This window comes from Eleutherodactylus coqui, chromosome 2 (assembly GCF_035609145.1).
Source record: "Eleutherodactylus coqui strain aEleCoq1 chromosome 2, aEleCoq1.hap1, whole genome shotgun sequence".
NCBI classification, from domain to species: Eukaryota; Metazoa; Chordata; class Amphibia; order Anura; family Eleutherodactylidae; genus Eleutherodactylus; species Eleutherodactylus coqui.
Window position 1 is genome coordinate 176,501,903 of NC_089838.1, and position 17,556 is coordinate 176,519,458.

At 45.9% G+C, this 17,556-nt stretch overlaps 2 protein-coding genes across 4 annotated transcripts in view; one reads left to right on the forward strand and one right to left on the reverse strand.

Annotated features, from left to right (window-relative positions):
- Positions 1-1,193: 1,193 nt before the first annotated feature.
- TMEM60 (transmembrane protein 60) lies at positions 1,194-3,873 on the reverse strand. 2 transcript variants are annotated; one of them, XM_066592002.1, is made up of 2 exons: positions 3,692-3,873; positions 1,194-1,905 (listed from the first exon to the last, which is right to left on the reverse strand). In XM_066592002.1, the coding sequence occupies exon 2, from the start codon at positions 1,685-1,687 to the stop codon at positions 1,283-1,285; it is 405 nt and encodes a 134-aa protein (XP_066448099.1). In that variant the 5' UTR covers positions 1,688-1,905; positions 3,692-3,873; the 3' UTR covers positions 1,194-1,282. The 2 variants fall into 2 exon arrangements, with proteins under 2 accessions (XP_066448099.1, XP_066448098.1); XM_066592001.1 differs by lacking the exon at positions 3,692-3,873 and adding an exon at positions 3,485-3,674.
- A 96-nt stretch (positions 3,874-3,969) lies between these two features.
- The window catches only part of PHTF2 (putative homeodomain transcription factor 2), a 107,833-nt gene continuing 94,246 nt past the window's right edge, over positions 3,970-17,556 (forward strand). For both annotated transcript variants that reach the window (XM_066591999.1, XM_066592000.1), the window contains exon 1: positions 3,970-4,131. The gene's annotated coding sequence lies outside the window, so the exon portion shown is untranslated. The remainder of the gene's footprint in view (positions 4,132-17,556) is intronic.

Consider the following 17,556-nt stretch of genomic DNA (forward strand, 5'->3'; position numbering starts at 1 on the left):
CCATCCTTGGGAAAAGGTTCGTATGTGGTGAAACTGCATGGGGAATGGCAAAATCCGCATTTAAGACAAGCAGATTAGGTAACGGATTTGTCTATGACGTAAAACGTAAGTTACAAAAGCAGAGATTTATACTGTTAAGTACTTACCGTATATACTCGCGTATAAGCCGGGTTTTTCAGCACTTTTTTTTGTGCTGAAAAAGCCCTCCTCGGCTTATACTCGACTGAGGTAAAAAAAAACCAAAACTATAAATACTCACCTCCCAGCCGGCGTCTGTGTCTCCTACGTGATGCTATACCCGGTGGGGCAGCATGCTGCTTGAGTCATCTCCTTGCTCTGCCTTGAATTCCCCTCGCGTTAGCGCTGTGTAAATAAGCGCTGTGATTGGATGGAGTGCCAGCCAATCACAGCTGGCACTCAATCATTCACAGCCATTCAGTGAATGACATCACTAAATGGCTGTGATTGGTTTATCAAACGCTGGCTACGATTGGCTGGCGCTCAATCCAATCACAGCGCTGACGGCGGGGGAATTCAAAGCAGAACAGGGAGATGACAGTGGGGAGAAGTCTCAAGCAGCTTGCCGCACCGCCTGGGAGACCAACATCGGCTGAGAGGTGAGTATTGCGTTGTTTTTTTTTTATACGTAGAATATACTGTAGTATAGCTAGGCTTATACTTGAGTCAATACGTTTTACCAGATTTTTGTGGTAAAACTTATTGACTCGGCTAATACTCGAGTATACACGGTAATCTAGAATACGGGCAGGCTCACACGAGCAAGTGGTATATCGCAGTGTTTTACCGCAGTGTGTACCTATGTATCACCGTGTACGGCAGCGATTTTTGCCTTCACAGGCCAGTGTATATCACGCGTAGGCTTCCTGTTTTTAAATGTCCTGCTGTTTAGTATAAACGTAAGCACATATGCAATGTACTTGCTCATGTACAGGGTTTGGTGACAGACAGACCAATAGGGCTGTATCGCGTGTAATACGCGGTAAGAATAGAACACGCGGTTCTTTTTTTACTCACATATTATACACAATGAAAACCTGCTAGTGTGAAATAGTGAAAATGTACATATTTGAATTGTCACGATGTACTGCATATTATATGTGCGTAATATGCAATTCAAATACGCTAGTCTGAGCCAGGCCTTAATGATATATGAAAAAAAGCCCCCACACCAGTTTCTCCTCACAATGTTATATATACTTTATTTCCGCGCCATACAGCGTTCCGTTCCAGGAATACTAGATGTTGCATAAGACGGCCAGCGCTAGTCGCGCCGCACGTAGAACACATTGTATCCAAGTTCAATCAGTCCTCCGATGAGCAGGATCCACAGTGGAATAAACACCAGACACAACAACATATTGGTGAACTTCTCCAGCCTGGCACACAGCGCCAGGCAGAACGCCAGCTTCAGGAGCATGGCCGTAAGATACCAAGACTTTTTCTTCATATTCTGCGCTCCGTTCCGAGGGTCGTAGCCAGATTTACAGCGTCCTGCCATCTTTACAATTAGCATAACGATTAAAATGGTGTCAAATATCCAGATGGGTATGAAGATTATGAACCAGTTCCATGGTGCCTTCTCGTCCAGCTTCAGCACCAGCATGATCAGGAAGAGTAAGCTGAAGAGCCAGGTCAGCAGCACCCTCTGCGCCAGGGACATTCTCATTTATACTGACTTAGAGGGTCTCCGAGCCAAGATGAGAACTTGTTGCGTCCCTACACGCCGCAGGGGATCAGGCTCAGCGCCCACTGGGTGGCGCTCTCATGGAGTGGGACATATAAGGCTCCGTTCACATCCACGCCGTGGCTTCCACGATGTTCTTCAAGATCCAGGCTGCATCGGACGGATGCTGCTGACCGCTGGTCTTGCAGTGTGAACATAGCCTAGATTTCATAAACACAGATTAGACAAGTGAGTGACACCCACCATCAGAACGTGTACATATAGCTCAGTGCCCGCTGTAGGGTGGCACTGTACTAGCATTGGGTAGATTCTGAGAGCACCATCAGGAGATGGAATGGATGTCTTCTCCAGGGTGCAATACATTCACAGGCATTCTTCTTCCTGCTAGCCAAAGCCAGTTCACAGCCTGGGAGGGAGTGCCGAGCTATTGCAGAGACTGTTCATGCCCGCCGTCTCTGCAATAGATCGGCATTCCTTCCTAGCCGGTGACCGCTACGTCACAGGGACGTGACCTTCACTGACCTGCAGGAAGGAGAATGTGAGGAATGCAGGCTTCATAACAAGCTGCATGGCTGGAGGGGCGGACTGGACCAGATCAGTGAGGAGGAGAAGATGCCTTAAGGAGTTTGCCTGGGAAAGAATAGGCAAGTATAGGATATATATATATATATATATTATATATATATATAGATTTTTTTTTTTTTTAAGAGAACCCCTTTAAGTGATAAATGTACTGTATTAAACCAGTGACATCAGGCTTTCCATCTACATGCTACATTCCACATCCTGGTTATCAGGGCTATTGATAAATATGGGCTTGGATGAATAGAGGATATTTATAGGGCATTGGAAAACTTTCCTGAACTCCTACAAAATGAAATATGCATCATAGTCGGCATTGAAGATATATATATATCTTCAATGCCGACTATGATGCATATTTCATTTTGTGTATATATATATATATATGGCCAAAGATGGGACCTAGAACTGTCAGACTGAAGGGATGGCAGGGTGGAAGGGCTGCAGGCAGTACACCCCTCCCCCTCTGATCCCGGGACACAACTTTGTCCTGAAGGTCACTATAAAGGGACAGCTGCTGAGCTGAGATACTAGTCGCTGCCTCATCAGTGGATGCGTAGCTGATGGTACGGGGGTCTCTGGGACCACACTGCTGTCACCTACCCTCAGGATAAACCATTGATGGGTGGGATCACTGACTGAGGCAGCCATGGCACTGGGGTGGGCACTGCTACCTCTTTATCAGTTCGCAGCCCGAGAACTCTCCGCTCTGTAACGCCATGCTGCGCTACCCCAGGCACAGCCGCTATATAACGCTCCGGTGCCCGCTGCAGACTGAAGGGACCGTAAGGCTGCCGTCTCACACGGTTTTCAATTGCAGTTCTTCCACAACTAAACCACCACGTGTGAAGGCAGCCCCTCACCCGAGGGCCCCGGTCACATCAGTCAGTAGGGATCCCTAGCAGTGGACCCCACTGATCACCCATCCTGCGGAGAACCCACCAAGTTTACTCCCAGAAACCCCCATCACCCCTGGCCCAGTCACGTGAGGCTAGAACCACCTTAGCTGCATTGTGTAAGAGGAGTCTGAGATCTATCCATCCCCCATACTTTACACTGCAGGTCCGCTCAGACTGCTGAGGTCACACGCCCAAAGACAAATGCCGCAAAGGCTTAATGCAGAGAAGCATCCCGGCTCTGCCGGCACCATCACACATAACCCCCCCGTTACACATCATGAGCCGTCCTCCTCCTCACCGGCAGCGCGGAGCGCCGTCATGTCCGCCTCTCTCACTGCTCCGTCTGCTCTGCACTACCAGCGCTTCCTGTTATCACCTCATTCACCCATTGGCTGTCATCAATCAACGCTCGTCCAATCAGCGCGCTTCATCCTCTTGCCATCACTCTTCAGCACGGATGCAAAACGCGGACATGTTTAGTCCTGGAAACAGTCCCGCTACTTACAACGGCTGGGACCAGCTGAGAGCAGGGCTTCCGCCATAACGTCTGCACAGTTCTATAACGTAAGCCACATCCAGCTTCCCTCATGAGCCTCCATGATGAAAGGTAGACGATAGGCAAGTCTCCCTAACTGGCTTCTCCGTGCTGCCGCCATATTTGTTTTGGAATAAGCGCCGTCTGTCTGTGCCACTAATACAGCCCGCTCCAGCGGCCGCCCTGCTGCGTCACGTGATCCTGCAGCCGCCTGATTGGTTACCACTCTGTGACGCCCCGCTCGTTGCCAGGGGCGGCCCCGAGAGTGCCCGCAACCCCGGCGGACTGGCTCGTACCCGGGTACCAGGGAGCGCGCCGGCTCAGGGCTCATGTTCCGGTAACGTTCAGGCAGCTCCGTCCGGTGCCCGCGGCGGGAGGAGGAGGAGGAGGCGGCGGCTCCGGGGCAGCAGGTAATGAGGGGGAGGCGGGCCGGTACTCTGTGGGAGAAGCCGCTAATAGGTGGGATACATAACCGGTCGTGGCGGCCGGGTAGCACTGATGTCACATCTGTTCCCCGGCACCATGCCGCCTGCTGGGGGACTGGCATCCGTGCTCCATCCTCCGGTCCCCTGGGCATCAGCATGGCCGCTGTACCCGGGGGCAGCTGGGGGTGAGTCACACTTCTGCATCAGTCCTTTCTGGTTCCCTGAGCTCCTCTTCTAGAGAGCTGCCCTCTCCCAAGGACTACAAGTGTCCCACCTGAGGAGGGGGACTACAGGTGCCAGATGTGCTGGAGGGAGCAGTGCCCGCGGCCAGTCCACATAGGCACAACATGAGGCTGGCGTAGCGTCTGTCATAATACGCAATGAGTGGAGTCAGTGATCGTCGCGGACCGGCTCACACCGGCGGTACTTACTGCATATAATACGTGCGCAAAAGAGGGCGCAGCACGATCCGTTTTAACGCGTAAAACGTGCGCTGGAGCCCTGTTTTCCCTGTGGGTGTGTAATAAATACTCTACATACGCAATTACGCTGCGCACGTGCGGCGTTCATGTTGCTAAGCGACAGAGCGTGAAATAAAAAAAATCGGACTGCGTATAACGGCATGCGGGACATACTGTCATGCCTTACGCATCAATCGCCGGCTCACAGCGGAGGAACGCTGCGCTATACATGCATATACCCCCATCCATACGTAACTACATTGTGTGCGGGCTGCGGGACGACGGCACGGGAAATGCCAAGAAAAAAGATCTGTACTGCGCACGACCGCCTGCGTGAGAGCACTATATGCAGGGTCACTGCCCCGGCCGGGCTCACAGCTGAAAGCCGCCCCGGTGTGTGAGCCGGCCTTAGTCAGCATGTAGGACTCCTCCATTGTCACACTCCGTCCCTGATGCAGCACAATGGGAGTTTCCTTGCCAGCGCTGCCACTATCTGGGGCCCTTCAGCCGGGAGCGAGGAGGCTGAAGATGTACGGGATTAAAGGGAAACTGTCAGCATGATCTTGCAGATTGGAGCTGCACTTGGCATTATGTAGCTGCTGCTATGACATACTAATGTTCGTACACTCGCGGTCTCCCCAGTATTCGGTACACCCGCCCCCCACCCCTGTTGTTCTTTTTTCTCTTTCCTTCCAATAGAAATCCCGCACACAGAGCCGTAGCTATAGCACAGATGAGTAGTTTGTAGTCTGGCAGAGACCTTCGGTGGGCACTGTGCCCGCAAGGAGGGCTGGGTATCCGTCAGCTCGTCAATAAATAGTTCCATGGATATGGCAGGTTTGGAGAGCCGCTGTGCCACCACCACATACCGATCATTGGGGGGCAGCCAGGACTTCTGCTGGTGGTACCCGTCTGCAGTATCCCGACCGGTGGTGCAACAGGGGGTTGTGTGGCCTACCTCCATCTGCAGCACAAAAGCCGCTCATAAGGCTCCTACCCACTGGCATCTTTTTTTAACGCTCGATATCGCAGCATTTTTTTTATGGGACTTTCTAATGTTAAAATCGCAAGTTTGTGCTTTTGTGATTTTTGCGCGATGCGATTTTAACATTAGAAAGTCTGATTGAAAAAATGCGGCGATATCGGAGCGTAAAAAAAAAGCCCTGAGGGGGAAGTAATGAAGATGTAGGATTGCGTGTCACATGACAAACTGCCACGTAATACACTAGTGACCGAGCGCAGGGCAGTATTGGAAGCTATCCAGGGAACAATAGAGGGCTAATACATAGGTGCAGGCATCGCTTGGCACAGTGCCAACACGAAATTTAAGGAGAAGACAGAAATGAGCATATCGGACTCTTTTCAGAAAATCTGAAACTTTTCACGCCATTTGCATACAGGGCAGGAAAACTTGGAAAGAATATTATAAAAGCAGCGTTGAACCAGGGGTGTAATAAAAGGCTCAGGGGCCCTGGTGCAAAAATAAACGGCACTGTATACAGTTGCAAAGCAAATGTAACCACATGCACTAGCCCCTTGGCATAAGCTTTCCAAGCCTGACTCCTTCCCGGGACTACGTGAAAACATGTTTGTAGCCCCCAAGGCTGTGTTCATGTTTGTTGTTGCATTTTCAAACTACAAGTAAAGTCACATAAAAGAAGCTGCATACACTATTAAAACGGGTTTGGGTTTTTTAAACTTCATGCAGGTTTTTGATGTGTTTTTTAATTGGGTGTAATCATATACAGTAGATACCCAGGTTATACCAGAATGGCTCATATCACTATTTACAGGGAAATGCATAACTTATACCAGCTGTACATACCTAATTATATACAGGATATACCCAGATTATATCAGCATGCTCCATATGACTAAATATAGGGGGATGTACATCTCTTGTATATAGTGACATAAAGCATGCTGGTATAACCTGGGTATCTCCTGTATATAATTATATATGCACAGCTGATATGTTATACATCTCCTGTAGAGCTGAGCGAACGTGCTCGGCCACGCCCCTTTTTCGCCCGAATACCGCGATTTTCGAGTACTTCCGTACTCGGGCGAAAAAATTCGGGGGTCGCCGTGGCGGCGCAGGGGGTCGCAGCGGGGAGTGGGGGGGAGAGGGAGAGAGAGAGGGCTCCCCCCTGTTCCCTGCTGCTACCCCCCGCGCCGCCACACCTCTCCCCGGCCCTCGGCGCACCCGAGTACTTTTCACCCGAGTAGTGAAGTACTCGAAAATCGCGGTGCTCGATTGCGAAATCGCCCTTACCGAGTACGTTCGCTCATCTCTAATCTCCTGCATATAGTCATATCACCCATGCTGGTATATCCTGGATATCTCTTGTATATAATTATATATGCACAGCTGGTATAAGGTATATATCTCCCTGTATATAGTCATATCTCCCATGCTGGTATAACCTGGGTATCTTCTGTATATAAATATATATGTACAGCTGGTATAACATACATCCTGTATGTAGTCATATCTCCCATGCTGGTATAACTTGGGTATCTCCTGTATATAGTCATATCCCCCATGCTGGTATGACCTGGGTATCTCCTACATACAATTATATATGTACAGCTGGTATAACATACATCCTGTATATAGTCATATCACACATGCTGGTATAACCTGGATATCTTCTGTATATAATTATATATGTATTGCCTGTATAACTTGTGTATCTCCTGTATATAATTATATATGTACAGCTGATATAACATACATCCTGTATATAGTCATATCACCCATGCTGGTATGACCTGGGTATCTCCTGTAAATAATTATATATGTATAGCTGGTATAAGTTATACATCTCCTGTATATATTCATATCTCCCATGCTGGTATAACCTGTGTATCTCCTGTATATAATTACGTATGTTCAGCTGGTATAACATACATCCTGTGTATAGTGATACAGAAAATGCTGGTATAACCTGGGTATCTTCTTTATATAATTATATATGTACAGCTAATGTAACTTATGCTAGCTATACATATATGATTATATACAGTGCATACTGTCCGCATGGTCCACTGACTCCCCTTCCCGACACTGTCCGTACACTGCTGGCCGGACCAATCACAACTGCAGGGTCTCGGGGGAAGGGAGGACCACGTGCTGGGGAGTCTGCAGCATGTAATTGGCTGCTTGCTCCCTGGGTAATATCCCTCCCTAAGTGCTACCCGTAACCGGACCGCAGCAGTGAGACAGTATATGGCGGGGTCCCACAGGCCCCCTTTTGCTTAGGGGCCGGGTTGCAATTGCGCCCCCTGGTGGCCGGCCGGTGTATTGAAACTTTAACAGTGGTTTACAGTTCTACTGCATTCTCTCTATCAGCATCATTAAGCTTGGATAGGTTTATAAAAACCTGCTACGTTGTGGCCCGTAGGGGAGCGGGTGTGTAATTTGTATATGTAGGACCTCTCTCTCCTCTCGGGGGTCCTACGTCTGTCAGTTACATCTGTGGGTATTACTGAGGTGCCTCCAGCTCGCAGTTGTGATGAAGAGCGGCATGTCGAGGCACGCTGTGCTTTAAAAATCCATTACTGATATTAAACCTGTGTTTGTTTATTGTACATGGTAGGGTCTGTATAGTGCCCCCTACATGCTGAAGAGGGCATGTAGATTACCAAGCTAGCCCTCTTATTCACTTGCAGCCCCCTATTACATCTGTTACAGCCCACTACATCCAGGAAGGCCTTTTGGATTTTTTTCTCCCTTTTAGGTTGTCTCAATTTGCTTGGCACTAGGCAGATCTTTAATATAAACCATGGTTCTGGTGGAATTATTTCCATGAGGTAGGGCTCTTGTAGGAGGACTGCCCAATGTTTCCTTAGGGTGAATGTTCACAGACGGAATCGCTATACGTTTCCTGTTGTGGAAAAACACGCGTGAATTCCGCAGCTATTGGGTTCTGTTGGACCTAATGGCTTTCTGCCTGCCAATGCTCACATGCAGAATTGTACCGTGGATTTAAGCAGTAGGAAATAAATCGCAGCATGTTCTGTTTTTCGTGTATTTACGCCGTGGGAGGTCTCCATTAATGGAGACCACGGAAATCCGCGATCACCAGCAGGCACTTTTTTGTGTTTAATCGCCGGGGCGTATCCCGCCACGCTCGTGGGCATGGGCCCATAGTTGGATGCGATGAATTCTAAGTGGTGATAAAGCAGTAATTACATTTCTGTGGGTTTCCTTCCTTCCTTTCTTTCTTGTTGAGGGCATCTAATTGGGAATCGCTTTTTTACCATGAATGCTGATTGGACCAAACTGTGTGGACACTCTATTTGTCTGAGTCTGATAATGTTGCTGTGGGATACAAGGTCCTCCATTCTAGTGCAATTGCGTCGGAGTCTTGTAAACTGTCATGTGGAATATTTGTTTTCCATTTCTTGAAGTGGGGGCTTTCATAGCTGAGTAGGCTATTGGTGTCTGTTGACTTAAATTACAAAAACTTGTTTTTTTGGTTTTTTTTGCTTTTATGATTCAATATGAGGTCTAAATATTCAATGCTGTTATTTGAAATGTCACCAAAGAAGAATAGGTTAAAATCGGTTTTGTTCAAATAAGTAAACTCCTCAAAATCTCCTATTGGTTCTTCCCAAATAAAAATTACCATTTGTCATCTAGAACACGTTTCTATAATTTAATGTCATTTCGCTACTTGTGGTCTAACATAATATATTTTTTTCTTGAATTCTCTAACCTATATTTAGTTCATTGGGATAGTAAAATCTAATTCTAAGGCCGCCTGCAGACGAGCGGGTCGGATCCGGCAGCGAGAATTCTCGCCGCGGGACCCGACCCGAGAGCCTGCAGGGACGAGCGCATACTCGCCCACGCCTGGCGGCCCCGGCTCTTTCACGTGCCGGCTGCGGCGCAGCCGGCGCATGCGCAGACCGGAGCCGGCGGCCGGGTGAGTGCGAGCCCCGCACAAAAATAGGACATGCCGCGGTTTGTTTGCCGCGCGAGATTTCGCGCGGCCAAACCACGGCCGTCTGCATAGGAGTGCGTATTGTAATGCACTCCTATGCAAACTTTCAGTGGCGGAAATCCCGCGTGAAATACCGCCGCGGGATTTCCGCCCGTGTGCAGGCGGCCTAAAACTGAGGTAATAACATGCACTCCCTGCTCGTGTTCAAGGAGAGGTAAGTAATGTCAAGTGTAGCGGAGGGTTGCTTCTGGATTTCTTTCAAAATTTCTGGTAGCCACAAAGTATCTTTTAGATAGGATTTGAGACTGATGACCTATCTCTGGAGGAGATCATCAATATATTGTGAATGATTACTGGTTGTAGAATCAATCCTTGTATAATTGGTCTGCCGGGTGAGTTTTTAAGGTCTCTGTAGATTTTTGGCGCGTAATAAAAAAAAAATTGAAGGCCTTGGGTTGTCTCTGATTAAAAAGTCTCTCTCCTTTTTGGCTATACTTTGGGCGTCCAGAGCACTTCAGATAAGAGACATGCATGCACTTGTTGTGCTGACCGTTGGATCTGACATAATGCGGTGTCCTAGACCATTTGCATGGCTTCTCTTACGCAGTCGGCGATTCTGTATTATGACGCCTCCTCCCTTGTCGGCAGTTCAGATAACAATGTTTGGATTGTCTATTAAATTCTTTAAAGCCCGGCGTTTGTCTCTATGTAGGTTCTGTTTCTGATGATGGTATTTATTAATTTCTGGGAATTCCGCGGAAAAGTTCTCAATGTAACTTCCTCAATGATGAATAGAAGATTTTGGTTTTAACTCCGAATAGAAATGCGGTGGGGAACTTGGTTGATCATGGTAGGCCTCTGTTTGATTGTTGACCAACCAAGTTCCCCACCCCATGTCTATAGAAAGTTACAACCAAAATCTTCTTTCTACTCTGTTCATCATAGAGGAAGTTGCATCAAGACCTTTTCCACACTTGTTTGCACGGAATTCAGAGCAATTAATAATTACTATCAACCGACACAGAACCTACTTTCTCTCATTATGTGGAAACAAGTGTGGAAAAAACAATTATTTTTCTCTTAACTCCAAGCTCTTTAAATAAATAACAGGGACCGCAATGGAGACAAGATTTTGCAATCCTATATGCTGGAAAATTTGAGTAAAAATATATTCCATCCGACCACAAGGTGTGAAACAACATAAACGTTTTATAGATAACCTAGTGTTTATTTGGGAATGCATTGTGCCTTTTCCTTTGAGTTGTAGATACTCCCTCCCAGCCATCGAGTTCTATTAGCATCAGTGGGGTCTTTGTTATATATAACCTTTCTGTTTCAGCACACACAATTTTTCGATCCTCTCGTTGGGCTGTACTTTTTGTCTTTTTATGTATGATATGGAGGATTTTAAACACCTACATAGGTAACATTTGAAGGTGTCCAAAGAAAATATGTAATTAGTGAGAAATTCTGTTTGTGGGTCCAAAAAGGGATTTCCAAAATTGGTGTACCTTCCATTTCCTGAAGGATTTGGGGAACTGGGGATGTTAATGTTGGCCATGATGGAGACCCCATGAAGTGAGTATTCCATGGCCTCTATCAGAGCAAATAAGGATGAGTAATCAATGTGACTCAAAGTATGACTGTGAGGTGTGTGGCAGGATGACCAACCCGCCATAGATCAGCGGCTAATCTAGTAGGTTGGTGGTTGTCGGAGGAAGATGGGTTTCTTGTAAACAGAATATATGGGGTTTGTGTGCGTATCTGTGAATAAACCATAGCTCTTTTCCGGGAGAGGGTGGTGTTCCCAGACCCTAACGTTCCAAGACATAAAGGTTATGTTAGCCATTTGATAAGAAAGGGTTATGAGGTGATGGCGTTATATATAGAAGCCCTCTCGTTAAATAAAGAATCCAGTTCCTTATCAGAAAACACCTTGTATAAAAGTTCTGCCAGACACATTAAACTGCATGAAGTAATATTAACAAGCTACTAAACCCACGTGACTTAACTCTAGAAGATGGGGTCGAAGGTTCAATGAAGAGATATAAAGTCATAATAAGCCCTGAAATGGGCAACCATAAATAACTGTCCCTATTGTGGCAATGACTAATGGGGGATGCTTGTGTCGGATTCAACTCAGCTCAACCTCACAGACTGAAAATCAAAACACACAAACACTGGCTAGGGAAGCCTAGGATCTCTTCTTGGGGATAGCTTATTGCTCAAATGCATGGCATCATTATCACAAGAATAGTACCATCTCTATATGAATTCTATAGAACTGCCTATAACAGGTTTTATATCTTTTTTTATTTTTTATTTTTAAACATCTTTTTATTGGCATTTAGTTATAACATAACAATAAGAATAATAGAAATAATAATACATTGCATTACAATATGGAAACCGCGTGAGCTTGTACATCAACCTGTAAGAGTCTAGTGGTTAGAGCTTCCAGTTACCTATATTCCATTGTCAGAACATACATTTAAAGTAAAATGACAAGACATGAAAAAGAGAAAATAATACGGGATTTATTCATATATCTTACATAACGTCTTAAATGCATCTCAAACATCCTAAAACTTAACTTTGGACCTCGGACTCTCCACTCTGGTCTAGATGTGGGTCATATTCAAAAAGGTTTTATAGCTTATAATATCCTACAAGTACATGTTAAAGACAGTACATATGAATTAGTCCTAAAATCCAGGGTACATACATAGTAACATAGTATGCTAGGCTGAAAAAAGACAATGTCCATCTCGTTCAGCCTGTTTCAAACCCCCCCCCCCCTCCTTGTTGATCCAGGGGAGGGTAAAAAAAAAAACAATAGGCAGAAGCCAATTAGCCTATTCGGGGGAAAAATTCCTTCCTGACTCCAAATGGCAATCAGAATAATCCCAGGATCAACGTTTGATAGTTCAACCTGCCTGTAAGACCCGGATCAGCAACCCACTGGTCACCTAATGTCTATATCCTGTAATATCCTTCTGCTCTAGAAAGACATCCAGTCCCCTCTTAAACTCCTCTATGGATTTTGCCATCCCCACGTCCTCAGGCAGAGTTCCACAGTCTCACTGCTGTTACAGTAAAGAACCCCCTTCTGTGCTGGTGATGAAACCTGCTTTCTTCTAGACGTAGAGGATGCCCTTTTGTTACGTTTTGTATGGGAGGTTTTGCTTGAACATGGTGAGCGCATTCAATGGCAAGTGCCGGAAAGAAGGGTGCATCTGGGAACAGGTCACTGAGCCATTTTCTAATGACTTCTGGCCCTTTACCCTCCTCTCTTTCAGGCAGACCTGCTATAATTTGAAGGTTATTTGTTCATGAGTGGTTTTCCAGGAAATATGCCTTCTGGCACCAAGATCTACCTTATGGTTTAGATCTTGCAAGGATCTAAACGATAAATGGGGCTGCAAGATCTTCTAGTGCAGTGATTCTGCTTCCAGTGGGCTTAACATGATCTCTGAGGGTTCGAAGATCCTGTCGTAGGAGATTGGCATCAATCTTACCCATTAAGGTGGCTGTAGAAGAATGAATAGCAGAGAGGAGATGTTTGGAGACTTTTTTTTAGCGCTTGTCCCTCAGAAATTTAGTTTTTAGAGAATCCATAGTCAGATGGCAATACAGCAGGATGAGAACACTGTTGTGTGGAGTTACATGCCCTGTACTGGGACTCGCCTCTAGTAACGTCTTGAGGCCTTTCTATGTCGGAGAAGTGTTAGGTCAGGTCAAGGCTTTTTTTTCCTCCTGGAGGTTATTATGGAATTTGTGCTTCTGCCCCTTTAAGAGGTAGTACAAATGTATAGACAGATATAGAATACATTTATACATACACATATAACTATTAAGTAGAGCCAATCCTATTAAATTATTCATTTTATGTATTTATTAAACGTAGGTGCCCAGCTTTATTTTGTAAAGCTCCTAGGGAGTCGGGGATGACTAGGCTGGAAATGGCAGAAATAGTTTCTAGCAGTGGGCATTCACTGTCCTCTCCTACAAGATGTCATCCTACAACGTCTCCCCGTGACAGCACAGACCTCCGGTAAGACACCCACTGTTTACAGACTGACAGACTGATTCAGAAGATAGGCCATCAATAGTTCAAAGCTGGACATCCCCTCTAATTCTCTATAAGGCTGGGTTACCACGGGACGGATATCCCGTGGAATTCTCACAGCTTGGCTGCACCGAAAAGTCGTGAGATTTCTGCGGGAGAGCCGCAGCTTCAAAACCCGCGGCATTTTGCCACGGGCTTTGGAGCGGTTCGGCCACTGACATTCTGTTGCGGCTTTCTCTCCCGATAGAGAGGAGCGAGGCCACAACAGGAAAAAAAAAAAGAATTGATATGCTGCGGCTGTCAATTCCATGCCGCATCACCAGTTCTGCCCGGCTTTGCCGCGACGGATTGGCTGCCCCGTGTGGACAAGATTTTTGCAAAATCTCGTCCACATGGCTGGCTAATCCCGGATTTGGGAGCTGCAGGCAGATTTGCCGCACAGAGTTTCTGCAGCAAATCCGTCCCGTGTGAACCCAGCCTAAGGGTGTTTGAAACTGCGCCGTAATAAGACGCATGTATTGGAGAAAACTCATTAGTGACTGCCATAAAGAGGTGTAAAGGCGCTCACTAAGTGGTTAATTCCATGGAGCTGTACGTATGAAGAGTGTTTCAATACATAACATAAGATGAGTACAATTAGACTAGGGTCATTTGGTGACTTTTGGCCATGCAACCAGCCCTGCAACCTTGCACTGTCATTGAGAACAATGGGTTTGCGGTTTGAGTTGCAGCTTGCTGTGACTGCCACCTGCAGGAGTGTCTATCATCAGGTCAGATAGATAGATTTGGGTATTCTCAGTGTATAATTGGTACTAAATATCATGGAATTCTATGAGCTGTCCTAAGCCAAAGATGTAGATGGATGGATGGATGGGTACCAGTGCAGAACCTTGAGGAGCACCAACAGAAAGGGAGCAAGAGGCAAGAGATGGTATGCAAGTGGGAAACACCAGATATTGGCCCTCTCCATATACCTTGCCAAGTCTGTGATTCCAAAGGATAAGAAAATGTTAACAGGAGGAAGTTCTTGACTGCTTCAAAGGCAGAAGACACAGTCTAGAAGGAGGAACACAGAGTTGTGAAGTTTTGCCAATTGGTAAATCGTTAGTGACTTTGATTAAGACAATTTCAGTAGATTGTCGGAAGCCAGATTGTAGCTGTTGAAGCATGAGTTTGGTGAGTAGTAATAAATCAGTTCATGGTGGACATATGGTTGAAGCAATTTGAAGCAAACATGAGTAAGAAGACACCCCTTGACCTATGCTTTTTCATTAAAGGGGTATTCCCAAGATCATATTGATGGCTTAGTGTTTTCCATTCATAAAAGCAGCCAACTTTAAAATGCATTCAGTCTTCATAAATGTACTATTGGTGATCTTTCACCTTCCAAGGAACCTCATCCTACCTTTGTGTTTGCCTGCTGTTGCTATTAGAGCCATCCTTCAGTAGTTCTTCATCGGGCACCGAGCATGTACATTCAGTGTGATCTCTGTATTCCTCTGCAGGGAAACCATCCATACAGTTTCCCCGTCTTCAGCATTGGCGAGCATGCGCAGAGAGCACCTGCTTCTCCTTGGTTGCCAGCCTTCACTATGTGCTGCACAGCAGCTCCCTCCTGTATGACCTCCTTCTCACCCACATTGATATAAACAGCTGAAACTAAGATGTCTATCCCACTGTGTACTGTATATATGTATTACACTACTATACTAGGTACGGCTGGTGCTGCCGAAAGCTTCTGCTGTAGTGTAAAGGCCCATTTAGATCAACGAGTGATGAGTGACAGCTTTGAGTGATCATTTTGCATAAACTACTAAGAGCTACTTAGTAGCTTATTAGCATGCAAATGAAGGCTTTCGCTGAATGCAGAGAACAGCTGGATGTCTGTTGTCTGCATTCAGTTCCAATGTTCTCCAGCGGGATAGCAGCTGAAAGAATGTTATCAGCGATACCCGTGGAGAACTCGGTGTGCGGTCCTGATAAATAGGAAGTTGAAATGGCTTGAATTCAGCAATGAACGAATAGTGCACGATGGCCATGCGATTAGATGCAGCGATTATCGCTCAATAGACAGCTTTTGAGCGATAATCGTTGTCTAAATGGGCCTAAAAGCAAGTATACAGAGAGATAGTAGCACACATTTTGATTTCAGCTGCTTGTGCAAAAGTGGAAGAGATGCTCTTTGATGGAGGCATTGGACATTAAACAGTAGAAGTGGCACCCCCAGTACCCTCTGTACCCTATATAGTGAGGGTACTGTGTGTTTGGGATAAAACTTGTAATTGTAGGATAACTCCTTTTAAAGGATGGGTGTAATAGTTACAGGGAAGAGTGATGGGCTGAAGTAATGGGTTAGGGTTGGGACAAACTGTAAAGTTACAGTAAAGTAGTATTGGATTGGGTCAAGTGCAGAAGGGGTGCAGTATGATTTGGAGTGTATGGTGGCAAGCTTTTCATCGGTAAAGGTAGAGTAGCCGATTATGGGGCAGAGAATGCAGTAGGTGCTTAGAGGGGTTGTGGAGACTGTAAGTTGAAGCTTTCTCTGATGTTGTCAATCTTGTGTATGAAGCACATGGCAAAGTCCTCGACTGAGCAAAGAGATGTGGGAAGGGGCCCTGACAGACTGAGGACGGAGGTTGTGGGCCAGTAAAGATATGGAAGTAGCACAGGGTATTACCGGCAGTGTATCTTTAGTCCTGTTTTTACAGAAGCGAGTGAAGGCCAGAAGTTTGAGATTGCTTCTTTGTAAGTAACGCAAGGTCACACTTGGAGTGGGCTTTCTTATGCCGCTGCTCTGCATCCTTGGAAGCTTGCCTTTATTTTCTACTAGTCATATTTCGGCTTCTCTTGATAAATATTAGTTTACTTATTGTACATGGAATGCTTCATTAATAACTTTGTCTTTGTTGATCATAATATAGCAGGGTCACAAAAAATACACTTTAGGATGCTTTCACATCTGCGCTGGGGATTCCGCTTTCCTGCTCCGTTCGGGAAAGGGGAATCACCATGGCTGAGCAGTTCTGTCTATGGACAGAACCGAACAGTGCCAGGTGGACCCCAGTGACTATAATGGGGTGCGCCCGCCTTCCACCCAGTTGTCTGGCTTTTGTTTTTTAAATACAGTAGCTAAATCGACCACGGACAAATCTGCTGCAAAATTCACATTTCTTACATGTGAATTTTGATGTGGATTGGCAAAGGGCAATATCTGCATGTAAGACATGGGTTTGTTTGTGTTGGATCTTACCGCCATGTGTGAAAGCACTCCAACTCTCAGCACCAGATTGTTTGGGAGCCAATGCATTGTCAGTGGATATGTATTTGATACATATTGTTTCTTCGAGGAGTTAACGGTCTTCATAGTGGTTGCTTGTGTTGTTACGTTCTCTACCCCGCTGCTAGTCAAGCAGAAAGGAAACACAGGATATGGTGCTGGTTACTGTGGCTGCATTACATTCACACAATGAGCTGGACCTGTGTTGTATATCCTGTGCACTCGCACCACATTATGCCTTATAGCAGGGGTTACATGTGGTCATTGGGTGCACCAGTGGGACCGGGAATACCATTTGACCAGACGATATATGAAGTTCATCACTGCACAGTATATTATTATACGTGGTATTTATTAACGTTTTGCTTTATTTCTATTTCATAAGACTGTCAGCAGAGTAGCTTTTCTGCAATGTGACTCAAGCTAAACATAAAGTTTTGAGCGACTAATCTATTAAAAAAGTTTACTCGTTAGGCCTAAACCACTGGCTTCCTGCGGCCACCTAAACCAGTATAAGCTTTTGTAGTAATGCGGTGTAAAAAGATTTTATTATTGCCTGCAAAGCACTATTTTATTTAACGCCATTAGTTAGGGTAGTATCGCATACAACACTGCAGTTTTTCTTTCCCTTCTCCCACAACAGTACCATAA

Bases quoted from the DNA above. Each gene is read 5' to 3' on its own strand.
- TMEM60 (XM_066592002.1), bottom strand. From the start codon at position 1,687: ATGAGAATGTCCCTGGCGCAGAGGGTGCTGCTGACCTGGCTCTTCAGC.